At 36.6% G+C, this 27,467-nt stretch overlaps 1 protein-coding gene and 1 pseudogene across 1 annotated transcript; both read left to right on the forward strand.

Moving 5' to 3' along the window:
• The first annotated feature begins 3,131 nt into the window (after positions 1–3,131).
• Positions 3,132–20,868, forward strand: LOC110727464 (annotated as a pseudogene).
• A 254-nt stretch (positions 20,869–21,122) lies between these two features.
• On the forward strand, positions 21,123–27,130 carry LOC110727603 (jmjC domain-containing protein 4-like). Its single transcript, XM_021907184.1, has 9 exons — positions 21,123–21,971; positions 23,042–23,221; positions 24,078–24,237; positions 24,350–24,467; positions 25,121–25,190; positions 25,283–25,363; positions 25,681–25,737; positions 25,823–25,934; positions 26,252–27,130. Exons 1-9 carry the CDS (start codon positions 21,741–21,743, stop codon positions 26,740–26,742), a joined length of 1,500 nt encoding a protein of 499 aa, XP_021762876.1. The 5' UTR covers positions 21,123–21,740; the 3' UTR covers positions 26,743–27,130.
• The last annotated feature ends 337 nt before the right edge of the window (positions 27,131–27,467 follow it).

Here is a 27,467-nt window from a genome sequence, read left to right on the forward strand (position 1 = left end):
TTTGCTAAGGGTGTTTCAACGTTTAAAATTAGGTACACCCGAATGTATGATGGATTACTAGGAGAGTCTGTGGTTATTTTTAGCTTAGTTTCGATACCACTAAGTTGGTGGGAAAATGAGAATGGACTTGAGCAAATATTGTGTTACGTAGTATGATAAATTGATATTAGGAAGACATTAATTAATTAAAGAAGGGATTGATGACTTTAGATTACATGGTGTATGTTTTTTTAGGACTTTAGAATTTTAGATTACATGGTTGCATATACAGAGCAGTAAATGCATGAAGAATTACTTGAATCTGAATTTCTGTTTTAGAAAAGTTACTTTTACTTAATCTCAATACAATAATACTTAATACTCCGTATCATACTTGTACCAAATGTTTATGCAATTTAGTACTTCGTATCAATAACTTCTTAATAGGAGTAAACTTGGCTAAAAGGCTAGATATAATATTAGATCAATAAGTTTGAATCAGTACGTCTTTGTGATCATACATGAACTAGCATCTGTCAAGTAAATTGAAATTAGACAAAATAACTGATAATCTTTAACTAACTTTACTTTATTGAGTTGATTTGTACTCATTGAATACATTTTTTTTTTTTTTTGGAAATTGCTAATCAATACAAAATTTACTCCTATACTCAAAAATTGATATTTGCCTTTTCAGTGATGCATTTTTAATATACAAGTATTATTTTTTAGACAGAGTTACTGATTTTTACTCATGATAAGAACTGATTATAAATGATTTTTATGAATTGAATTCCGTTTTTACTAAAGTCAATTAGGTCCTTGCTAAAAGGTCCACAGTTTTATGAGAATGTCCCTTTCATTGGTGTGGTAAGTCTTAGGACATCTTGGTCTATGTTGGTACATTTTTATCATATGTGCTCAGAAACTAAAACCCACCACAAGCCGTGTGGAATTGTGGATGGTTTTCCTTTTCCTTCCGTATATCAAGGTTGCCATTATTCTATATTGAATCCCCTTTGTTTAGGCAATTACTTTGTATTTTGCTCGTATATTATGCTAATTGACAAATGACAATGCATGTAAAACTTGTTTAATTGGTGTAAATGAACTTCGCCATTTTAGAACCCCACCAGCTACTGGTGGTTTATTGTCTTTTAATAGCTCTTTTGACTTGTTGGCTTGTTTCTCAAGTCATGATTAACGTGGAAAAAATTATCACACCGTATATTACATATACTTGTATGCAGTATTCCATCCATTTGTCTTCCAAAGATTACCCTAAACGTGTTTTTTTCCACTAATTAAAATGTTTGGACAAATAAAAGCAAGTAGGTCACTCAGTAGGTTTTTTCCATGTGATTGTCACATTTCACATACCAACATTGGTATGGGTAAACGTAACGGATCAAAAGTAAAATTTGAATAACCTTTGAAGAACGGAAGGAACATGTGAAATATGATACCTATATGTCTTTAAGATTACCTATATGTCTTTAAGATTGCGGGAACATATTTGGATAAAAATGACTCAAACAATTGTTATACATTTAAATATATAATTATAGATAGATATCATTAGGAAGATTTCTATGATTGAGTAATTCTTTAGTTGATCTCTTAGTTTGCACTGTTTCATGATGTTACGGATAACACCCCCAATCGAAGGGATCAGAACCTCTTGTTTGTTACTCGAATGACTCCCTGATGTTTTAATTACTTAGGGGCCGTTGGTTTGTAAACGGAATGGAATGAACAAAGGGAATGAAATAGAATGGAATAAAAATCTCTCAAATGTAGTAAGTTGTTTGTTGTAAAAAAACAATGGAAAACACTAGATTCACCACCACCACACCCACATACCCTCACCGCGTTTTCGAAGGTTGTGGTGGCTGGACGGAACCCTAACCCCCATCCCTACCCCTCGCCGCCCATCCCTAACCCCTCGCCGCTCAGACCTAACCCCTCCAACTACACGGTGGTCGACTTAGAAGGGTTTCTAGGGTCGGGGTGGCATTTTCGAGGAGAGGGGGTGGCGTTTTCAAGGGCTATGCGTGGGTGTGGGGAAGGTTTTCCGGGGAGGGAAGGTAGTTTCAGGGGGCGGCGAAGGGTTAGGGAGGGGCGGTGACTGGTGCGACGTGGGGATGACCGGGATTAGGGTATTTTTCCGAGGGAGTTGAGGGGATGGCCGGCGAGGAGTGGGGGAGGTGCGGCAAAGGGTAGGCGGTGGTGCAGTTTTCTGGTGATGTGGGTAGGTAAGTGGGTGGTGGTATGGTGGTGTGGTAGTGGCCAAGGAATGGAATGGAAATACCTTGGTGGGGTGGGGAATGAACTTGGAGGGATTTGGGGGAATGAAGGGGGAAAGGGGAAATGAAAAAGTGGCCTAACAAACAACAACAAAGGGAATGATTCCCGTCGATTCCCATTCCTTTTGTTAAATACCTCCAACCAAACGGCCCCTTAAACCTCATACTATTCTTTAAGAATGCAACTAGCTCAGCTTTGTCCATGCTCCCTTAGTCATTGAAGAATAAAGAATTGAATTGACAAGAATCGATGCGAACAAAAGAAGAAAAAGGACAGCTTCTCTCTCTTCCTGTTAAATAATAAAGTCTTGTTTAGTACGGTGCATGTTTTCTATTAGGCCATTGAACAATTCAGCAATCAGCATCATAAATGACTTTTAGGGAGCATAGATTTGAATATGAATTAGGCGGCATATTGACTTGGCATTTTGCAGGGCAGGGTGCTTTTTAGGTCTAGGTAAAATTACTTGTACTCCGTAGCATTTTAGAAGATTGATACTCGTACATCGTATGCCTAGGAGTACCGTGCACATGATGCTTGAAATGACTAAATTTTTGTTGAAAAATGACTGCTCTGATCCTTTTACAAATAAATGGTTAAATTTGGATTAAAAAAATGTTATATAAGTACCGCTAAAATATTCATCATAGATAAAGGTCATGTTAATTTCAAAAAATCTAATAAGTGTTAGTTTATTTAGATTACTATGCATATATACGTATTGCCTTAATGTTGTAGCCACCTTTTTCCCCTCCCTTATATTTGGATTTTATGATTGGTGTTAAACAAAATTTCAAACAGGATCTACTTTATAGACAGTAATAAGTGAGTGGCACAAAGAAGGGTCCATATTTTTTTTTTTTTTTTATTTTTTTTTTTTTTACATTGGTAAAAATCCTACCGTAGAATTGTCTTCCTGTCCAAATCTTGGCATTAATAATGTGGCTGTTGATTTGCTGAATAATTCAGCAAGCTACTGAAAGCTTTGGTTGTTCTGAGTTTGTAGCATCAATTTTGCAGTATAAGGAAAGAAGTAAAATTATGTTGTCTATTGTCTAGTAAGAGATAATATCAGTGTCTTATCTTACATATAAAAAAAAAAAAAAAAAAAAAAAAAAAAAAAAAAAAAAAAAAAAAAAAAAAAAAAAACTATGTAGCTTACCTTTTAAATGGCTGCCTTCTGATTTCTTACTGAAGCACACGCAGCTGCTTAAAATACCTTCACAACAACTTCAATTGGTTGCTTTTTACCTACTGAAGTGATTTAATCAGAAGTGCATCTCTTTATTCGTCATGTCTCTGAGTTGTCCTAGGTTGTTCTTATATATGCTGCTCTTTTCCTTTCTTATACCTCATAGCGCGAGTGACTGCTTAGCAAATGGCTCTAAGATCAGTGACGGAAGTAGCCAAAGCACCTTACTATCTCCAAGTAAAGTTTTTGAGCTTGGATTCTTTACTCCTGATGGGAGCTTCAACAGAAACAGGTATTTGGTATTACCGCTCCAATCCAAGGATAGTCGTATGGGTTGCTAATAGAGAGAAGCCTGTTTGGGGTAACAATGGCTATGTTGTAGTAAAAGATGGTAAGCTTGAGGTGTTGGGTACAGATGATTCAAGTTACTGGTCAACTGATTCTGTCATGTCTGTAAATTTAACAAAACTGTGTTTGAATGATAATGGGAACTTAATATTATCAAGTGGTCTAGGAGAATCAATCTTGTGGCAAAGCTTTGATAACCTGACTGACACGATTCTTCCTGGGATGAATTTAACTAGAAACTTAAATATGACATCGTGGAAAAATCGTGGTGACCCAACACCAGGGAGCTCTCATTTGCTGCTACAACCAGGAACAGATTTTATAATAACAATCCAGGAAAATGATCAACAGATTTGGGACAGCAGAACTGACCCTTCTGCTAAGATCCCATCATCGCTGTCTAAATTATTAAGTAATAGGGACGGAAAAACCTCTCTTCCTAACAATACAAGATTAGTGATGAATTTTACTTCACAGATTCAGCTCTGGAAGTGGGAAAGCAAAAGTGGTTGGTCTCTTGATTGGCAAGAGCCAAAAGATAGGTGTAGCTTTAATACTGTATGTGGAAACTTCGGCAGTTGCAATAGTCACAGTGGGTTGCCTTGCAAGTGCTTGCCAGGATTTACACCTAGTTCGCTGCCTGAGTGGAATTCAGGATGCTATTCCGGTGGGTGTGAACCAAAATCTGAAAAACCTTGTGAGAGGAAAGATACATTCTCAAATGATACAATCTTGAGATTGCCTATGATGAAAGTGGGAGAAGCAGATTGTAGTACATCTACATTAGAGGACTGTAAAGCTCATTGCCTTAGGGACTGTACTTGTGTGGCTTACGCTATTGGTGCTGCGAATTGCAACAGAATGGGCACTCCTACTGAGAAGAGTTGCTTAACATGGTCTAGTCAAGTTACTCGCTTACAGGAGGAGTATGTTCAGGGGCTTACCCTCTTTGTCCGCACACTGTCTTCAGACCCAAGTATGTTTACTTTCTGCTGGTACTTGAATATTGTTGCAAATTATAATGTCATTAGTTGTGAAACAAGCTCATTTGATATTAGGCTAGTACATCAGAACAATATATGGTTTTCACTTTTCAGTATATGCTATTCTACTATTACGGTAATAATGTTTTCAAGTATAAATATACCTGAAACTGTAACTTGTATTTGATTTTAAATCTCTTTGCTTAGACCATTAGAAGAAACTAATTATACTCTTGTGGCAGGAATTATTTCAAGAACCTGCAAACCTTGTGGAGCATATGTTATCCCTTATCCCCTTAGTACTGATGGAGCGAGTTGTGGAGATTCCTCATACTCCCATCTTCAATGCAATTCTAAGACAGGGCAGGTTAACTTCTCAACTCCCACAGGCACCTTCAGAGTCTCCTTAATCCATATGCAACAAAATTTTCCATCCAAGTCATGCATGCAAATAGTTGTGACAGTGAATATATAAACTCATTCGTTCTGTCACCCAAGCTTTCCTTGCCTTTCTTTGTTAGAAATTGCACCGTTTTTAAAGATAAACCTTTAATTCAACTCGAACAGCCTTTTATTGAAGTTGACATAGGCTGGAAACCACCATTAGAGCCCACTTGTAATATATCCTCTGATTGTGTTGCTTGGACTCATACTACTTGTAAAGCCGCAAAAGGGAATACAAGGAGGTGTATGTGTAGATCAAATTTTCACTGGGATGGTTCAAAGCTGAATTGTACTAGAGGTGAGATGCTGATTTACTTCTTACAGATTTCAATCCTAAATTCTCTTTCAATGACATTTTAATTAAAACAAGTGTAAGTTTGAGCATTTCTGTTTCATTTTAGAAATGATCAGTGTTAATACTAACAATGTTTATTGAAGTTGACATAGGCTGGAAACCACCATTAGAGCCCACTTGTAATATATCCTCTGATTGTGTTGCTTGGACTCATACTACTTGTAAAGCCGCAAAAGGTAATACAAGGAGGTGTATGTGTAGATCAAATTTTCACTGGGATGGTTCAAAGCTGAAATGTACTAGAGGTGAGATGCTGATTTACTTCTTACAGATTTCAATCCTAAATTCTCTTTCGATGACATTTTACTTAAAACAAGTGTAAGTTTGAGCATTTCTGTTTCATTTTAGAAATGATCAGTGTTAATACTAACAATGTTTTTGATTTTGTCCAAAAAGTGCCTTTTCCTTTCAAGGCTGTGGTTTCTTGCGTAGCTGTTGCGTTGGCAATCATTGTTCTCTGTGGTGTATTCTTTGTTTATTGTAAGTGTGAAAGAAGGATCGCTGAAAAGCAAGGTCAGAAAGTCATACAGTTCACCCTAATTGCTGTACTAATTATAAAACATGCAAGTTTTAAGGGAAGGCAATGCAATCAGTAGTTCAGTAAATATTTTTAAAATGCACGCCTTCTGAACTGAATTCCTGCATTCCATTAAGTTATTAAAACTGAGTAATGGAAACAAACAGAATCATTTAAGCTCAAGGGAGATGATACTGAAGACATAGATGTCCCATTTTTCGTTTGGGGAAGCATAGTATCTGCTACAAACGATTTTGCTGATGCAAATAAGCTTGGAACAGGAGGATTTGGTTCTGTTTACAGGGTACTTTATTTTTTGAATTTGTCTATTGAACTTCTTTTTTTTTTTTTTTTTTTTTTTTTTTGGAAATTAGCCAAGTGAATCTTATAATTTATCTTCTTATTTATGGAGTTTGCTAAAGCACTGTACTGTTGCTAACTTATGCATTCAGGGTAAACTTCCAGATGGAAAGGATTTTGCTGTCAAGAGGCTCTCAAGTGTATCAATGCAAGGTGTTGCAGAATTTAGGACTGAGGTTGTGTTGATTGCCAAACTCCAGCATCGGAACCTTGTAAGGCTTCTGGGATATTGTGTGAAAGAAGATGAGAACATTTTAGTCTATGAATACATTGCCTAATGGAAGCCTAGACTCATGTTTATTTGGTTAGTCTCCTCCTCGTGAAATTGTTGCCTGCCAATATACACAACATTTAAGCACATTCCTCTAACATAGCATGTTGTGTATAATGTTTTTGCAAGACCGAACCTTTTCTGTTTACTTGGACTGGAAGAAGCGTTATGATATCATCCTCGGAATAGCTAGAGGCCTTGTTTATCTCCACCAAGACTCGAGGCTTAGAATTATCCATCGAGACCTATAACCAAGTAATATCTTGCTCGATGAGGAGCTCAATCCAAAAATTTCAGACTTCGGTGTAGCAAGGATTGTTGGAGGAAAAGCAACAGAGGCAAACACTAATAAAATTGTCGGAACATAGTAAGTTGGAAAACTGCAGCCTTATAAACCATTTTACTCACAGTTGTTATAAACGGAACTGCAGGAAACAACAAATAAGAACAATGTTACCGGGAATGAGACTGAGTCGCGGACTATATCGCTTTCTTTAGAACATTCACGGTACTGCCTTTAAATTGTGCAAGCAGATCGAACCACAACCGGATGTCCCCCAGGATAAAACAGCCTCTCAAAAATATAGTGTACCGGTGGATTTGCACAGAACCACCGGGCGATCAAACACCAAAAAATACTAAGAGAAATAATGCTCGACAAAAATAATATTGCTGAATTATTATTTTTTTTTTAAAAAAGAAGAATATTTTGTTGTGTTTTTATATACATATATCTCTTATAAAACCGTGAGCAAAGCGTATTTTTATATCCAAAGCTAGTGTATAACCGTAGTAATGAAAACAACGGCCAGCAAAATTATGGGAATCAAAAGCAAGAATGAGCAGCATATTATTAAGGAATTAAAGTAGCCGTTTAGCACATTCTTAGGTAATAAAAGGCTGTTGTAGGAAGTTTCAAGAATGCAGCAAGTCAACTGACAAAATAAGGCAACAAACAACATGATTTAAGGAAAAAAGTTGTTGTTCCAAGCAATAAGTATGGCAGTAATAAAATACCAAAGCAAACGCTTGTTACGGGCCAAAATCATCAATAATTAAAATGGTAATATTCAATCAGAAATAAGTTACCAAAAATCAATAATTAATTTTCAAAAAATTCACACTGAAACAACTTTGTTCCAACAATCCCCCACTTGAATTTTTGAAAACATTTCCGAGCAGAATCCTTACATATATAGGTTGTGCATAAACAAAAGTGTTTTTCTACTTGAACTTCTGCGTAGTGAATACGATTCAGATTTAACAAGGGTAACTCGAAGTTTTGAACCCTATCTCTGACAACGTACCACACACTACCTATTCTCGGTGTTTGTCATAGACCCGTGCTGTTACGGCCATGCACGTCTATCCCAGTATAGTGAACGCTCTAGAAATGCTGCCACACATTTCATAGGAAGCGGCCTAACTTCCACATTCACATAGGTGAATCTATCAAGAGTACTCCTGTAGCTAGGTACTCCACTCCAAATGGAGTATAGACTTCATTAAGAGTTCCTATTAACTCATCCTTGATCGCTTCAGGAATTTATATCTTTTGAACATAATCAACTCATATCACTCCATAACTTGTTATTACCCATTGAACCTATTTCTTGGGATCTCCAGTCTATAGGTTGGGTTACCATTATGTGTGACTCACTTTAATGGCAATAGTCCCATTTTCTTAGAAAAATCATGGACTTTCTCCCTAGCCAATCCTTTCGTCAAAGGATCAGCCAAATTATCCTCAGTGCGTACATGATCCACTCTCACAGCTCCAATAGAGAGATATTCTCTCACAGTGCTGTGCTTACGACGTATTTGTCGTCTCTTACCGTTGTAATAACGGTTCTGAACTTTTGCAATAGCCGCGGTACTATCGCAATGGATCAAGACAGCCGGTAATGGTTTTTCCCACAAGGGAATCTCACCTAGCAGGTCTCTTAACCAACCTACTTCTTCACTAGCTGTAGCTAGTGCTATCATCTCTGACTCCATGGTGGACTGAGCCAAAATAGTCTGTTTCTTAGACTTCCAAGATACAGCTCCACCGGCTATAGAGAAAATATATCCACTAGTAGCCTTAGAGTCATCTGATAAGGTGTTCTAGTCAGCATCACTATAGCCTTCTAGTACAGCTGGAAACCTTTCATAATGTAATCCTAGGTTCATGGTTCTCTTAAGGTATCTCATGACCCTTTCAATAGCATGCCAATGCTCATTACCAGGACAACTAGTAAACCTGCCTAATAATCCCACGACATAGGCAATGTCGGGTCTAGTACAATCAGCGGCATACCGAAGGCTGCCAATGACGCTCGCATAATCAGATTGCCTAACGGCATCACCAGTGTTCTTAAATAATTTTACGCTGGGATCATAAGGTGTACTAGCAGGTTTACAGTCAAAGTAACCATATTTCTTTAGGATTTTCTCAATGTAATGAGACTGATCCAAAGAAACTCCATTTTTAGTCCTAGTAATCTTAATCCCAAGGATTACATTAGCCTCTCCTAGATCTTTCATATCAAACTCAGCATTCAACAATAGCTTTACATTATTCACAGCGTGAATATTCAAGCCAAAAATTAACAAGTCATCCACATACAGACAAATTATAGTGCAAATGTCATTCTCAAATTTTACATATATGCATTTGTCACTACCATTTATCTTAAAACCATGTAAGATGACTAAGTTATCAAATTTTTCATGCCATTGTTTAGGTGCTTGTTTGAGACCATAAAGAGACTTATCTAATTTACATACCAGATGCTCTTTTCCTGGGATGACAAAGCCCTCTGGTTGATCCATGTAGATTTCTTCTTCCAATTCACCATTCAAGAATGCAGTCTTTACATCCATCTGATGTACTACAAGATTGAAAACAGAAGCAAGAGACATTAGCACTCTAATAGAAGTTATTCTAGTTACAGGTGAATAAGTATCAAAGAAATCAACATTCTCCCTTTGTCTGTAGCCTTTAGCTACCAAACGAGCCTTATACTTATCAACGGTCCCATCAACTTTCAGCTTTCTTTTTAGGACCCATTTGCAGCCAATTGTTTTGCAACCTGGTGGCAACTCAGTTAGGTGCCAAGTTCGATTAGACTCAAGTGAGTCCATTTCATCATTTACGGCTTCTTGCCATAAATCTGCATCAACTGAGGCTAAGGCTTCTTGGAGGGTAGAAGGATCCTCCTCTACATTAAGAACTTCAAAGTCCGGGCCAAAGTCTTTTGCTACTCTAGCCCGTTTGCTCCTTCTTAGTTCGGGTTCAGCATTCAAGTCTTGTGAGTTAGACCTGACTACAGGAATAATAGAAGAGGATGAACCCCCACTATTTCTAGATTTGAAAGGAAACCTGTCCTCATAAAAATCAACATCATTAGATTCGATAATTACTCGTGCATTTAAATCAAAGAATCTATATGCTTTACTATTAATAGCATAACCAATGAATACACATTCATAAGCTCTACTAGCTAACTTAACTCTTTTAGGATCAGGAATCCTAACATATGTTAGACAACCCCAAGTTCTGAAATAAGAAATATTAGGTTGTTTATTACGAAGTAATTCATAAGGAGAAACCTTACTCTTAGTCTTTGGAATACGGTTAAAGACATAACAAACAGTGAGAAGAATTTCTCCCCACCAATGATCAGCAGTACCAGAATTTAAGGAAATAGCCACTACTAACTCAGTAAAGGTTCTATTTTTCCTTTCAGCCTTACCATTCATTTCTGGAGAATAAGGAGCTGACCTTTCATGTATGATACCATGTGAATTATAAAACTCTACAAAAGCATCAGTATCATACTCAGTTCCACGATCACTACGTAACCTTTTTAATTGCTTGTTGAACTGATTCTCAAACTCTGTCACAAACAACTTAAACATATCAAAAGCATCACTCTTATTTTTCATCAAATAAACACGAGTATAATCAGAACAATCATCAATAAAGGTGATGAAATATCGTTGTCCATTTCTGGTCAACGTTCCATTATATTCACAAATATCAGAATGAATCAAATCTAACGGTTCTGAGTTTCTAATAACAGACTTATGAGGTGTTTTTGTAATCTTAGCTTGACTACAAAAATCACATTTATCAAAGTCATTGAGAGAAATATTAGGAATAAGGCCTAAATTGCTCATATTTTTTATGAGTCTTTTGTTCACATGACAAAGTCTAGCATGCCAAATATTAACAGAAGAAGACAACATATAAGCAGAATCAGAAATTTTATTAATCTCAACATTCAGTTTAAACATGCCATCAGTAGCATATCCTTTCCCTACAAACATGCCATTCTTAGTTAAAGTAAACATATCAGAACCTATGGTTTGTGTAAAACCAGCCTTATTAAGAAGAAAACCAGAAACTAAATTCTTTCTCATTTCCGGAGTGTGCAACACATCCTTCAGAATGAGAGTCCTGCCAGAAGTAAACTTCAACTCAACATTACCAATACCAGCAACAATAGTGGAATGGGAATCACCCAACAACACTTTCTTATCATCGGTCTTTTCAGAATATGTTTTAAACATCCGACGATCATAGCAGACATGGCGCGTAGCACCAGTGTCTACCCACCACCCATCTGATCCACCTGTAAGGTTGATCTCAGTAATCATAGCCACGAGTGGCTCTTCTATCATGCTAGCCTGTGGTACAGGGTTAGGCATGTTTCTGCACTTTCGTGCCATATGGCCTGGTTTTCCACACCTATAGCATAGAAATTGACCAGTACCATTCTTAGGTGGTTGAGACTGTTGCTTTCCATTGTTCTTTTGAACATTCTGTTTATTTTTGTTGAAGTTATTCTTCCGGTTCTGAGGCTTGAAGTTCTTACCAGCAGGCTTGAGAACTGCAGCAGATCGCTTAGGAGCATTGTTTGTAGTGAGCTGTGAGACTTCTTCTTTCTGGTCCTGTTTTCTGGATTCTTCCTCTATACGGAGCCGAGTGATCAAACTCTCTAAGGAGAATTCCTTAGTCTTGTGCCTGAGACTGTTTTTGAAATCTTTCCAAGAAGGAGGCAACTTGTCAATAATAACAGCAATTTGAAATTGTTCATCAAGAGCCATACCTTCGGAAATTATCTCATGAGCAATTTTTTGAAGTTCGTGGGACTGCACTTCCACGGACTTATCATCAGTCATCTGAAATTTCAGGTACCTGCTGACAGCATACTTTTTGGCACCGGCTTCTTCAGTGTCATATTTCTTTTGTAGGGCATCCCACAAATCCTTAGCAGTGTTTTCCATATTATAATAGTCATACAGGTTATCAGACAGACCGTTAAGGATATAATTTTTGCACATGAAATCAGTTTCATTCCAGGTTTCGATTTCACTATTCCAATACACTAGGTCATCTTGTTCTGCATTATCAGGAATAACAGGCCTAGGGACAGTCAAGGCAGAATGAACTTTCTTAACAGTGAGGAAAAATTGCATTTTCTGTTTCCACCTTTTAAAATGAGCGCCTTCAAAACGGAAGGGCTTGTTAAGGTCACTGGACATAGTCATATCTTCGGTAGACATTTTAATTACGGAAGGCAGAAAAGACTGTTCTAAAATTGTTATAAACGGAACTGCAGGAAACAACAAATAAGAACAATGTTACCGGGAATGAGACTGAGTCGCGGACTATGTCGCTTTCTTTAGAACATTCACGGTACTGCCTTTAAATTGTGCAAGCAGATCGAACCACAACCGGATGTCCCCCAGGATAAAACAGCCTCTCAAAAATATAGTGTACCGGTGGATTTGCACAGAACCACCGGGCGATCAAACACCAAAAAATACTAAGAGAAATAATGCTCGACAAAAATAATATTGCTGAATTATTATTTTTTTTTTAAAAAAGAAGAATATTTTGTTGTGTTTTTATATACATATATCTCTTATAAAACCGTGAGCAAAGCGTATTTTTATATCCAAAGCTAGTGTATAACCGTAGTAATGAAAACAACGGCCAGCAAAATTATGGGAATCAAAAGCAAGAATGAGCAGCATATTATTAAGGAATTAAAGTAGCCGTTTAGCACATTCTTAGGTAATAAAAGGCTGTTGTAGGAAGTTTCAAGAATGCAGCAAGTCAACTGACAAAATAAGGCAACAAACAGCATGATTTAAGGAAAAAAGTTGTTGTTCCAAGCAATAAGTATGGCAGTAATAAAATACCAAAGCAAACGCTTGTTACGGGCCAAAATCATCAATAATTAAAATGGTAATATTCAATCAGAAATAAGTTACCAAAAATCAATAATTAATTTTCAAAAAATTCACACTGAAACAACTTTGTTCCAACAACAGTGTATATAAGTAGAAAATTTGATGTAATTATTGTTGTTGCAGTGGCTACATGTCTCCTGAGTACGCATGTGAAGGATACTTTTCAATCAAATCAGATGTTTTCAGCTTTGGCGTGGTTGTTTTGGAGACTATTAGTGGCAGAAGAAATTCGAGAACAACTGTGTTCGAGGAAGGTCTGAATCTGCTTGGACATGTATGTATCAATCTTCCTTTGACTAACTTCTTTAGATTTAAAGTGACTGATATATTTATGAAATATTCGCCTAAGATCACCATTTAGTAATGCCAATTTGCTCAACTTCATACCATCACTGTATTACCCACCATCACCACAAACCTTTTGTTCTTGAAGACAAAATTACCTCTGTTTCAAAATTTTATTTAGACACTAATATAATGTATGCTGTGGTTTAGGCATGGAGATTATGGTACGAAGATAGAGGACTGGAATTTATAGACCCAACACTCAAAGAATCATGTAATCCAACTGAAGTGTTGAAGTGTATTTATCTCGGGTTATTATGTGTACAAGATGACCCTGTTGATCGTCCCACCATGCCAAACGTGGTCCTTATGCTTAGCAGCAGCAATGAAAGTACTGCGAACCAGTCACTTCCGAAAAAACCATCTTTCTTTAGTAGGTCATCATCATGTGAGGCTGCCTCATCGTCCAGTCAAGGAGGTTTCAGCTCCATTAATATGATCACTGTGTCAACTGTTGGCCGATAAATGACAGTTTAGGCATCAGCTAAATATACTTGTTTTTGCTGCAAGGCCTCTCTTCAGTCTTCATCTCAATTTGTTGCAATTTTTTTTTTTAAGAAACTGTAATAGTAATTTTAGTACTCGTATGTTTTTGCCATGGTGATGGTTAAATTTTTTTTTTGTTAATTGGCAGTCTTTCAATTCATCGGATTCTTATTAAATTGAAATTGTTCTTACTAATCTACTGAATAAGAGAGTTGCCAATATTATTTTACCAACCAAATTATTGCTTCAGGTTACTAATTTTTGTTTTGAACTGATTTTTACTTCTTAAAAAGGATTTTTGTTTTGAACCAGTTGTAGGGTACTGTCAGTTTGCCGAAGCACAAAGGCAGCTGGTGATGCAGGGGGTAAGATTAAGATCAATGATGTTGATGCGGGATAGTTGGGGGAGGTGGGCTGTGGCTTTGGTGTGATTGCGAGAGATGCTGCAGGGATGGCGCTGTGGTGTGCAAGCATTAAGTGTAGGGATTTGTGGGAAGTAAATTGTGCTGAAGCTAGGGCGGTTTGTGGGCGTATGCAACTTCCAAGTGAAATGGGAGCCCGGGACGTGGTGATTGAAAATGACTGGGAGGCTGTCATTGAAGAGAGAAATGAGTGTGCTTGTTTGTTTACTTGATACACGATCGTATGTTGATGAATTACTCGATCATTAAATGATTTTAAACTAACGATGATGTTATTTTTGGGATGCCATTTCCATGCTAAATGATGTTAAAGTTCTATCCTCTTGCGGTCTTGCCTATCTATTTCGACTCTCGAACTGAAAATGTTTACTACAAGCACCACCTGTTGGATGAAATGTCTGAGAGTTGACTGTGTTTTGCATGGCCTTTCTCATCCTGTTCTCTAAAACGTGACAAACCAGAATTATAATGTTAGTAAGTGCTCTATATTATACTTGCGTTGGTTTTTTTTTTTTTTTTTTTTTTTTTTTTTTTTTTTTTTTTTTTTTGTTTTTTACAGCATTACGTTATTTTAATTGCTTGCAACAGTATGACTTTTAAGCGTGATTTAAACATTTGAAGATAAACATTAACCAATAACCGCGAATAATCATTCTAATATAAGTAAAGGATTTGCTGGGTTTTTGCTAGATAAGAACACCATTGGATTGAATATCCGGTCTGTACGTACTTTGAGCATGAATATATTGCTACTCGTTTCCAAATGTTAGTTCAAGTCAATTGACAGGTTTTCCCAAAAGTTTATCATGGTTTCACAAAGTCTTCTTAGTACAATTTGTACTTTGTAGTGCAAAAGTGTAAACCCTTATGAAGGGTATGCCTTTTTCAAGAATCAAGACCATACAGACAATGTTGGCTTAAACTGTTTCGTTATGTTGTTTTTTCTTATTCATAGCTAGAAAAAATATTTACTTGGACTACTGAGTTGACATGTGTCCGACTTGGCTATTTTGTGAAAAATTTCGATAATCATGAACTCAAATGAAGTGTCCAAGTGTGTCCTACCCATTTGCCATGTCCGAGTGTAAAGGATCTGACACGGGTACTTAAGATGAAATGAAGAGTCCAATTAACATAATTGATGGTTAAAGCCCAAAATTAATTTATACTTGTATATTCTATCATATTTGAAAAGTTTGTTATTTGATATGATTGACTGACTGAGAAGGTCTTTATGTGCTTGTAAATTTGTGTTCAACAATGAGTTCCAGCTATGGCATAATTGGTGTTATTACCTACTGTTGAAAGCAAACGCTCGAGTCAGCTAAAAATGACAAAGTTTCCAAACCCCACCATTTATCATTTACTAGTCTTTCACTCTTTCATTCCTTTCCTTTAAAAATCTAATAAGGTGGCTAAATGATAGTCTAGTTGCACCGTGTTTTGATCAGTAATTCAATGATGCGACAAAGACATTTATGATCCAGAAGACAGCTCCAATTCATATCTTTAGACTAGTACTTAGACAAAATTAAAGCTGTATTAATAGTGTAGAAATAAAAAAGTAGTCTTTTACTTAATTTTATGCGTGCTTGGGTCTACCAGTGTTGAGAATTTGACAATTCTCTGCATGTTTTGTGGCAACCCATGAACTAGATAGTATTCGGCTAGAGATGATACATATGGTGTTCCTTAATTGATTTAGTATAACAGAAAAATACATCAGCTTTCCAATTTGATTGCTGCTTTCATTTTTAGTGAAGCATTGTGATGCTTTAGCTAGGTTCATGCTGCTTTTACTTATGCCAATTATCATCATAAGGCCCATAATGTGCCTATGTTATCCCATCTTTTTCTTACTTATGCTTTTGTTTTTCACTCCTATACTACAATGCAGTGCTAGTGACTGCTTAGAAGAAGGTTCCAAGGTCATTGATACTAGCAACAATACTATAGTATCCCCTGGTGGAGTGTTCGAGCTCGGATTCTTCAGTCCTGATGGGAACAACGGTAATACAAGGTATTTGGGTATATGGTATTGTAGTCACTCCAATCCAAAGGTCATTGTGTGGGTTGCTAATAGAGATAAGCCGCTGTTGGAATCCAAGGGCTCCCTTGTAATTCAACAAGGTAAAGCCGAGCTATTGGATGGGAATGGTCTGCTGTACTGGTCAACCAATGGTGTTCCATCTGCCCATGTACAGACCCCGAGACCTGTAAATTCAACGTCTACAACACTCTGTCTGTTTGATAGTGGAAACTTAGTTTTGAAGGATAGAAGTTTGTCACAGGAAAAGCAAAACTCGTGGCAAAGCTTTGATCACCCAACTGACACATTTCTTCCGGGGATGGATAGAAGTATAGATCTTTCATCGACAACCTTAAAACTGATATCTTGGCAAAATCACAACAACCCAGCTCAAGGAAACTTCACATTCCCCCTACAACCTAGCTTGGCTAATGCTTTGTCTGTTGAAAATAATGAAAAAGGACATCCTAATTATTGGCAGAGTGGAACAACCCCTTTTGACAAGATTCCAACTGCTTTGTCTAAATTATGGTTTGATGGCACTTCCCCACTTCAGGAAAACACACGCCTAGTGATAAACTTCACGGGACAGATTCAATTTTGGATAAACAAAAGTGAAGGCTGGTCCTTAAATTGGTCTGAGCCAAGAGATGGTTGTAGTTTGTATGATAAATGCGGTAATTTTGGCAGTTGCAATAGTAACAACGGGAAGATTTGCAAGTGCTTGCCAGGATTCAATCCTAGTGGAAAGTGGAATTTGGGAGACACTTCTGCGGGGTGTTCTCCAAGATCTGGATCTATTTGTGAAAGGGACAATAGTAGTACGAGTGACATTTTCTTGAAATTTACCATGATGAGAATGGGAAACAAAACTTGTTCTAGTTCTAGTTCTACTGAAGAAAATTGCCGTACCCAGTGTCTTACTCAATGTTATTGTGTTGCTTACTCTAATGATTTTGCTGACTGCTCAGGAGCACGCACTTTTGGTAAGAAGAAATGCTTGCTATGGACTGAATTGACTGACTTGCAAGAGGAGTATCCTGATGGAATTACTCTCTTTGTCCGCACAACACCGTCTGATATAGGTATCTTCTTTCCTACTGCTATTTAAATTACTCCCTCTTCCCTCCTCCCTCCATACCATCACCATTGACTCACAAATGTTCGTAGACAATTGTCTCAGCAATAAGATTCAAACAACATAGATCACGAGGAAAAACAGCTTCCATAGGCTCACTGTAATTTAAAAGTACAGACAATTGGCTTAGATCTGTAGTTAGTCCTCAAGAACATGGCCAGAGTGAATGAGCAATAAAATAACAGGTTGCAACAAATCCTTTTGTGACCACGGAATTATATAGAATGGGCTTAGGCCTTAGGGATTAAGGATATTCTCCCATTATATATTCATATTCAATTGTGTAAATACAAGGTATGAAAGAACAAGTTATGTTGACTGTAAAATTAATCCAACCCTGAACTCAATCTGATCATACAATAGTAAATTAGGAAAGTTAATGCTGTCATGCAATGTTGTTAAACCTCGCTGACATGAGTTCTATTGTCCTGTGGCAGACCCAACTTCACGGGGATGCAGTCCTTGTGGAACCTATAGTATTCCCTATCCCTTAAGCACAGGGAGAAATTGTGGGGATCCCTCATACTTCCATTTTCATTGCAACAGTACAACCGGTCAAGTTATATTCTCTACTCCAAGAGGCAACTTCAATGTCACTTCAATTGATCCGGATGCAAAAATCCTTACAATCCAAGTCATGCATAGTAATTGTGACGATAAATATATCGAGCTGTTTAAGTCTCTCAAGGACTCTTTGCCATACACTTTTCAAAACTGCAATGTTGTTAAGGACCAACCTTTAATTCAAGTTAAACAGCCTTTTATTGAAGTTGAGATGAGTTGGAACCAACCACCAGAATTTCTTTGTCATGCACCCTCAGATTGTAACCAATTCCATCATACTAGCTGCAAATCCACGAATGGGGTGGAAAAGAGGTGCCTCTGTGGATCAAAGTTCCATTGGGATGGCTTGAAGTTGGAATGTACCAAAGGTGAGATGCTTTGTCCTGCTCAGTTACTCATTTCTGCTGGCAATTGTCTATCAGTACGTGTTTTTCACTAATATCTAATTACTTAAGAGTGGATACTGCTGTAGCTCTGAAAAATTATGTAATTATCTTTATGTTGTTAATATTCAATTTTGAGCCTATAATCTTTCATTACTGTTGTAGTGTTGTTTATGAAATCTTAACTATGTTTGCTTTCTGTCCCATAAAAGAACCTTTTCCTCTCAAGGTTGCAGCTCTTTGCATAGCTGGTGCATTGGCAATTGTTCTTTTGTGCAGTATATTCTTTGTTTGTCATGCCAGGAAAAGAAGAATAAGTAAAAAGCGAGGTAATTCTTATAAATCTATTTTTGCATGCTGCATACTACTAGGTATTTAATATAACATATCAGTTGTGCTGCAAAGAAAGATAATACTTCCTTCGTTTAGAAATAGCTGCATTATTTTTATTTTCACTCTTGTCACTGTATAACTTCAACCATTAATATATCAAATTATCATCAAGTAAAAATTATAAATAGTTGATATTTTAAAAGTATATGTTGAATGAATCGAAGAGTATCCTAGATGATGACCGTTTTTTCTCTATCAAAAGTTATCAAAGGTAGTCAACGTAGAGTGTGTGAATAAGGTAAAAGTCAAAACATTGCAACTATTTCTTAACATAGGAAGTACATTAGATATGGGTTTCAATGATAAATTTGCTTTTAGCATCTCTGCACACCCTTCCTGTAAACAAGGAAATCAGGAATTACAGGTGGTATCTGTTTACACTGAGTAAGTCCAGCGATTTGACAGGTTCACTTGAATTCAACGAAGATGATACTGCAGGCATAGATGTGCCATTTTTCGATTGGGAAAACATAATAGCTGCTACAAACAACTTTGCGGATGCAAATAGGCTTGGGACAGGGGGTTTCGGTTCTGTGTACATGGTAATAATTTTAGAATCTATTAAGACTTTAGAGAATATTATGTTTGCAAGTTTGATAACCTATCATTATGTGGGACAATGCATTCAGGGAATACTTCCAGATGGGCAGAAAATCGCTGTCAAGAGACTCTCAACTGTATCGGTGCAAGGTGTTGAAGAATTTAGGACTGAGGTTAAGTTGATAGCCAAACTCCAGCATCGGAACCTTGTAAGACTTATTGGGTACTGCATGAAAGCAGACGAGAAGATATTAGTCTATGAGTACATGCCTAATGGAAGCCTAGACTCTTGTTTATTTGGTCAGTTAATTACCAAGTTGGTACCTATCTATGCATAAGATTAATTACTTTATCTTCGAGTAACACTACTGTCATTTTTGTGATATTTTGCGAGAAGATGAAAGGCATATTGTATACTTGGACTGGAAGAAGCGTTTTGACATCATTTTGGGGATTGCTCGGGGCTTGCTTTATCTTCACCAAGACTCAAGACTAAGAATTATTCATCGAGATCTCAAACCAAGCAACATTTTACTTGATGAAGAACTTAATCCAAAAATATCAGACTTTGGCATAGCAAGGATTGTTGGTGGGAAGGAAACAGAAGCAAGCACAAATAGAGTAGTTGGAACATAGTAAGTCAGAGTATTCAGTAGAGTAAACTAATACCAAACCGCATCAGATAGTCACAATTCATGAGTAGTGTGCTAATTGCCTTATTTTAAACTGTGATGCAGTGGTTACATGTCACCAGAGTATTCATATGAAGGGATCTTTTCAGTAAAATCTGATGTTTTCAGTTTTGGCGTGGTTATATTGGAGACAATAAGTGGTAGAAGGAATTCGAAAATTTTTATGTTTCAGCACGGCCTTAGCCTGCTAGGACATGTAAGTACCTTCAAAAATAAAATGACTGATTTATTCAATCATGATTCTGGACTAACTTAATGTTATCTACTATCTAGGCCTGGAAATTATGGAATGAAGATAGAGGACTAGAATTGATGGACTCAAAACTCAACGAATCCTGCTTTCCGTCAGAAGTTCTGAAGTGCATTCATATTGGGTTATTATGCGTACAAGAGGACCCAAGTGATCGTCCCACCATGTCAACCGCAGTTCATATGCTGAGTGGGGAAAATGCCTCTCTTCCACTTGCCAAACAACCAGCTTTCATGAATCGGAAACCATTATCAGAGAATGCCTCATCTTCCAGTGCAATGGATTCAAGCGTGCAAGAGGAGATGACTGTATCTACAATAGGCCGGTAACTGACAGTTTCGCGTTGAAATAAAGCTGAATGAATGTGGCTTGTGTGGCAGTGTGGTTGGGTGCGTGGTCAGACTGATGGATGGCTAGAATTCTCCGTCCGATCAGCTTATATGTTGAAACAGAAAGACTATTGGCTGTTGCATTAAACTGTCAAAAGTTGTAGATATTCAGCAATTTTAGTCATTTGTTTAAACTCATGAAACAGTTTTGTAAATATTGTATTACTCCTTATAGTTTCCAATTATATATAGATTATATAGAGACCCAGTTCAAAAATCTCATTGCATTAAAAGACTGAAATTTCTCTAATACACCCAAGTGCACGGTGTACGGTAGACCCAACCAACCTAAGGTTAGTTTTTGCTTTTTGTTTGATGATTAAATGGACAATAATCAATTAAATGAGAAATCAATACTTTTAGGTGCACTGTGCACTCGGGTGTATGCTAAAAGCTGGTTGCCAGGAACAATCTATTTTTGCATATGTTAAGAATTACGTAAAATTTCCAAAGTACGAAAACATAAAAAAAGCATAAAATATTTTGATCATCTTCTTTATGATAAATCAGTCACATTCATTTGTTGACTATGTTACTTGTACTCTTCATTTCACTTTCAATACCCATGTCAGCTACTCGAAATTCAACACGAGTAAGACATTGGACACTTCATTCTACACTAATTATGAAAGCCTTGCATAAAATAGTTGAGTCGAACACTTGAACACGCACCTGTTGAACACTTGGACCTTATACCCGAGTTTGAGTTTTACTGTTGATTGAAATACAAAATACGATTCTCATTTATCCCGTAAAAATAACACTTTCAAGACTATAACACAAATTTAAATTAAAAATGGATACAATAACTCAGGTGAGTCAAATTCAAAATAATTCAACCTAAATAGACTTAAAGGAGTGCTACTTTTAAAAAAAAAAAAAAAACTCAATCAAAACCCAACCCGCACATCCGATTTGACACTCAAATTATCGGGCATTCGGCCTCTACGAATCTACGATTGGGCCAATAATCCTAACATGCCTCAAATTTATGGCTTATCATTAATCATTAGCACATAACACAACGAGGACAATCACAGTGTGGAATCGTCAGCGCCACCGAGTCACGGCGGAGCTTCCGAGTCAACCACCGATTCTGGCGGAAAAATGGATGCAAACGAACTGAAGAATTGCTTGAAAATTGGAGGAGAAATAGAGCGAGTTAATGGCAAGGAACTCAGTTACACCGACTTCGTTGAGAGGTACCTCGCCAAAAATCAACCTGTAGTTTTGACTGGTTTAATGGATGATTGGAAAGCTTGCGAAGATTGGGTTGATGATTATGGAAAACCTAATCTTGGTTCCTTCTCTAATCAATTTGGGGACTCTCAAGTTCAGGTTATTCAAATATTCCTCTCCTGTTGATTTTAGTAATTATTTCTGAAATTTAGTTAACGGATGTTGTAATTATGATTAATGTCGTGCAATATGGTTGATTTTTATGGTGCGAATTACGGTGGTTGTTTGTGTTGAGTATTGGAAAGATTGAATTATGTAGGCATCATATTTCTATTTTTGTACCCTGATTATGTAGTCTGTAAGAATATGGCTTATTATCTCGGCTACAACTCGGAATATGAATGTGGCTTATTATTTAGAGACGGAGGAAGTAATGTTTGCGGATCGTGAAGGGAAAGAGGAAAGGCGAAATGGAGCCTTTTGGATATTGGAGTGATATTTGTGATTGTGAAACAGTTAAATGGTGTAAATCAGTAAATGTGTATGGTTGATTATGATAGATGTCTTAAGCTTTTGATACATGATGATTGATTATGAATTTTGGTGCATGTTTTTGTTTGTGGTTACATTTCTTTATGTGTAATCTCGCTAGGTAATTTTTAATATGATTGATGAGAGATGTGTACGATTGTACGAACTATGTTTAGATGCAGTTCTGATTAGTTCTCTCGTACCATGTAGGGCTATGTGACAATGTGAATTATAGAAGATATGGGCTGCCTAATGATTCCTACTAATATGCAGTAAAGCTCTGCAAGGATAGCTTTTATTGTTATTAATATTTCAGTCATGTGTTCGAATTGTTGACAGACTATTTGATGTTGCTGTTTGATTGTCCATTTAAACCATTACCATTTGACTGAACCTCAAGTCTTCAGCTGAAGGATTGTCATTCCCACTTTATACTTCAAATACATATCAATGCCTTTGTTATTCCTTTTGAAGACCCCTTTAAGCAAAACGTGACTTCACTGCGCATTAGAGTTCATGGTCATCACCATAAACTACATGAGGCCATAATATATGCTGTCCTTTACAGTTTAATATCAGGAGATTTGACCTGTATTCATGCTTATGTAGAATGTGTGTGCCATGATGTACTATAATTGGCCAAAATCAAATTACTACTTTATGGCATTTTACATTGTCTAGTGATGCATGATATGCAGATTGCGGACTGTTATAGCATGGAATTTACCGATCAAAGAAGAGAAGAAATGTCTGTTTCAGAGTTCATTAAATACTGGGTTGCACTAAATGGAGATAACAGGGAGGTTCATCACAATGTTTCCCCTGATAGCTGCAGTGATAAGTCCTTTTTATATTTGAAAGACTGGCACTTTGTTAAGGTAGAAGCTGGAATTTTCATGCTTTCTGTCATTTAATTTATGGCTCTTTTGTTCTCTGACTTTTTGTTTGTAAATTACCGATTAGTCTGATTTCTATTTTGGATGGCGAAAGGAGAATATTTCTTAAATGAGAAGTACCATGTGGGGACATTCTAACATATATATTGAGAAACTTATTTTCGTAATGTAGATTTCTAATAAATCTTATTCTTGCACACAAATTGTTGATACGGCTTTGCAGGAGGTAGTTGTTCATTGCTACAGGTTTTGCTTATTTTGTACGTGTTGTGGAAGGCTCTTCTATGTATGATGTGCATTTACTTTTCTTGTCATTCAAGTGTGTGACACAATGTGGTGCATTCATTCTAGGTAATGGAGGGAGCACCTGGCTGTACTTAATGAAGCATAAGTTTTGAAGTCTTTCCCATAAAATTTCTAGAAGGCTAATGACCATTAGCTAGATTGTTGGTGAAATGAAATCTACAAATGACAATAATGTGGTATTTAATCTACGAAAGACAATAATATGTGGTATTTATGCTCTTTTATCGTTTCTTTATTTCATTATCTATCTGATTGTTCCTAAATGCTGCTGTAAGAGCTTTAATTGGGGGATAACCTGCCATTCTTAGAGACACATTAGTTCTTAATATTAGTCTAAAAAGATTGTTGTGCTAACCTGCTAGGTGAGGTTTTTCATTATAAACAGTTGGTGCACTTTAGTTCCACAACTGAAAGCAATTTTTTTTCACTTTTATGTCCAACATGGTTGCTTATTTTATTATCATTTTGGTTTTCCAGACATAATGTGTAGTGATATTGGCTGAAATCTCAAACTTGGTGATCTTGTTGGTAGGAATACCCTGAGTACAAGGCATATGAAACTCCGCTCTTTTTCAATGATGATTGGCTGAACTTGTACCTTGACCAGTATCGCATGCATGATGATCCTGACTATCAGGAGAGAAATGAAATTTGTTGCTCTGACTACCGTTTTGTGTACATGGGACCAAAAGGTTGGGGCTTCAGTGCAGTAACATCTATCTTGTAAGACAATATTCCTGTTTATTGTATGCTACTGACCAGCCCATAGGCTCATAACTACTGAGCTTTTTCCTCTTCATCCAGGTACATGGACTCCTCTGCATGCCGATGTTTTCAGGTCATATAGTTGGTCAGCAAATGTATGTGGGACAAAATTATGGTTTTTTCTACCTCCTGTTCAACGTCACCTTGTATTTGACAGGTATTCTTGCTAGTTATGTTAAAGTAGGATATGTGAAAATTACTAGATTGTTGGACTTTTATCGTGTAACGGGAGTTATGAACCCATTTTAGTCTTCCTTATAATTAGAGTAGCCTTATTGCAAAATTTCACAGAAGGCAGAATTTGTTTAGGGTTATCAAATGTGGGCATCTTTACCCCAATTTTTTGGAGAGGCTGTTCTGAGGCTTGCCCCTTAAATTCTACTTTTCACAGTGAGATAGCCTTATTATTGTTACTAGTCCCCTCTGCTAGTCCTCTGAATCCTGTCTGTGACAGATCACTATCTCTTTGAGTATTGTTTGTAGACAGAACAACTGACGCTTGCAAATTATTGAAAATAGGGAATTTTGTCAGTGTATGTCTTGCTTCACGAAAAATTATTATGAGAGTCCCTGTCTCTTTTCTTCATTTGAATCACATATGAGAAATATTATTTATATTGTGCTTGACATGAGTTTTTTGCATAGCTTTCTTTTTCTGCATTGCATCTCAATGAAATGAGATTTTTAATCATTGAGTCATGTTATTTTAAAATTTTATCTGCGTTTTTTTTGGTAAATGAATTTTATCTGCTTTATCTACTTCATCTGATCATACCTGCTACTTGTTAATTTTTACTTCAATGAATGCAGGCATTTGAAAAGTTCTGTGTACAATATATTTGAGGATGTCAATCATTCAAAGTTTCCTGGTTTTAAGAAGGTAGCTTATATCTTGCTTGCTTGCTTGAGCTCCCTGGCAAATTTATGAAGCATTCTTTGGGCATGAATTTACTCTTTGAATTTTCATCACAGGCTGTCTGGTTTGAATGTACCCAATTAAAGAATGAAATTATATTTGTTCCCAGTGGATGGTACCATCAAGTGCATAATCTGGTATGAAAAAATTGGTGTGCTTTGTACAATTTGTTGACTTTTCCATTTGTTTTGCTCCTTTGATGTATTTGCCCGTATTAATTGTTGCTATTGCTATTGAATAATGTCATTTAAGATAATTATTTCTGGTTTATAGCTCTTGGAGCTGGTGAACACATTTATAATTGCAACTGATGGGTGTAGACATGATCTAATAGTGATTAATCTAAAATTTTGAGTCTTGATAAAAAAAAACTTAGTTCCCTTCTGGATTTCCAATCCTCTTATCTATATTGCATTTGAGGATGGCAATTTATACTTTTAAATTTTTTTTTCAGGAAGATACAATATCTATCAATCACAATTGGTTCAATGGTTATAATCTTGACTGGGTGGTAAGTTAATAGATGATACCTTTCAGTTGATAATTCATGGGAATTGAGAATGCCATGCAATTGTTTTTGTGGTCGTTTTGTACAGTGGGATTTGCTTGAAGGGGACTACAATGAGGCTAAGGAGCTAATAGAGGATGTAAGGGACATATGTGATGATTTTGAGAGCCTCTGCCAGCGTAATCTTGCTGCTAATACAGGTAGGCAATTCAGGAAGCTATAAATCTATGACAATTATTAATTATAGCATCATATTTAAACTGCATAGTGCAAGGCAAGCCCAATTATTTGAAGAATTTGAAGTTGGTCTGATAGACGGATATGACAGTGCTTGTTATAATGTGGTGTTACCAGAAGACAACTATGGGCTATTTTTAGAGATCTTTTGTTTGTTTTATGCTACTAATGTAAAATATCTAGCTAGTTTAAGAAAAATCTAAAGGGTGCCCATGTACTAATTCTGTTTCACGATATTGGATCTTTATACCCCTATCTCATCTATTTTTTCTTCATACAGGCATGAACTTCATTGATTTCTTCACCTTCATTGTACGCATGTCTATTGCCAACTTGCTCCATCTTTGTAATCATGCTGAAGGTTGCAAAACTGATTATGCGGCGTTATGTTCGTGGGCTGAGCATACTATATCAAATCTGATGTCTATCAGGAGACTTGCTCTAAGAATGGAATCCTTATGTTTACCAGAAGACAGGCCAGCCCTGTTGGATATCCAGAAGATCTGGAGAGACCCTTCTTTTGTACAAATGTACTTTGCTCTGAACAGAACATTTGAAAAACTTCATGGTCAATGCAATCATAAATATGAAGGTGAAGATGCCCTACAGAATGAGATCAAACATCACGATTTCATCATTGCAGCTGGGTCGGTTGTTTCAAATTCAAGAAGCCTCATCAGCTTAATTGACTGCAATCTAAAAGATTATAAACTTCTTTCGGATAAATTACGGGTTGATAAGCTCAGAGAAGAAATATTGGCATCTTCATAGAAATTTTTACAACATTCAGCTTGAGGTGATGTTGCAATGGAAATTAATAACAGCAATATTTCCAATGAAGATAACTTCTAGGCTTGCTAACGGTCTCCTATATGTACATCTTGTCTTCCGTTGGTAAAAAAATCCTCTAGTTAGAATGCAAGGTATGTGCCTTTAGCTGATGAAATGACTTGATAGTTGTTACTAGCTTGATGTACTGTTCTTCAATGCTTTTAGGTGTCTAGATTCAGGGACAAGGATTTGATTTTCTCGTTTTGTACATATTGCTCTCATTGTTAGGGCTTGACGCTCTTGAGAAACAACGAGTCTGTCACCCTTTTGTCCACTGTTTGTTGTATACTGGAATTTCCTATTACTACAAGCTTACCTATTCTTTTCATATGCTGCCTTTTTTTATATTTTTTTTGTGACAATTAACGAATTCACCTAGTATTTTACACCTTTTACAATGTATGATACACGATTGTCATTTTGGCTTCTCTGAATTTTTAGTGTAACAAAACTGTCATCGGTTTTTCTTCTTTAAAATTGTATCTTATATGGCGTTTTTTCTTTTTCATATTATATCTTTATCTTCTGAATTAGTAATTTTGCTAAGGATATTTTATACTCCGTATTATAAATATTGTAAGCATATTGCTCAATTAATTACAATTTGATGTTGTTCGAATCTGAATTGCCTGTTATAAGATACTGTCTGCTGATTGATGATAAGA

This window comes from Chenopodium quinoa, unplaced genomic scaffold (assembly GCF_001683475.1).
Source record: "Chenopodium quinoa cultivar QQ74 unplaced genomic scaffold, ASM168347v1, whole genome shotgun sequence".
Taxonomy (NCBI): domain Eukaryota; kingdom Viridiplantae; phylum Streptophyta; class Magnoliopsida; order Caryophyllales; family Amaranthaceae; genus Chenopodium; species Chenopodium quinoa.

What these genes read in the sequence shown, in the direction of transcription:
- LOC110727603 (XM_021907184.1), top strand. Translation starts at nt 21,741, where the DNA reads ATGGATGCAAACGAACTGAAGAATTGCTTGAAAATTGGAGGAGAAATA. An exon ending in CGTCACCTTGTATTTGACAG is followed by an intron (nt 24,468 to 25,120) that starts GTATTCTTGCTA and finishes CAATGAATGCAG; the next exon opens with GCATTTGAAAAGTTCTGTGT. An exon ending in GTTATAATCTTGACTGGGTG is followed by an intron (nt 25,738 to 25,822) that starts GTAAGTTAATAG and finishes CGTTTTGTACAG; the next exon opens with TGGGATTTGCTTGAAGGGGA.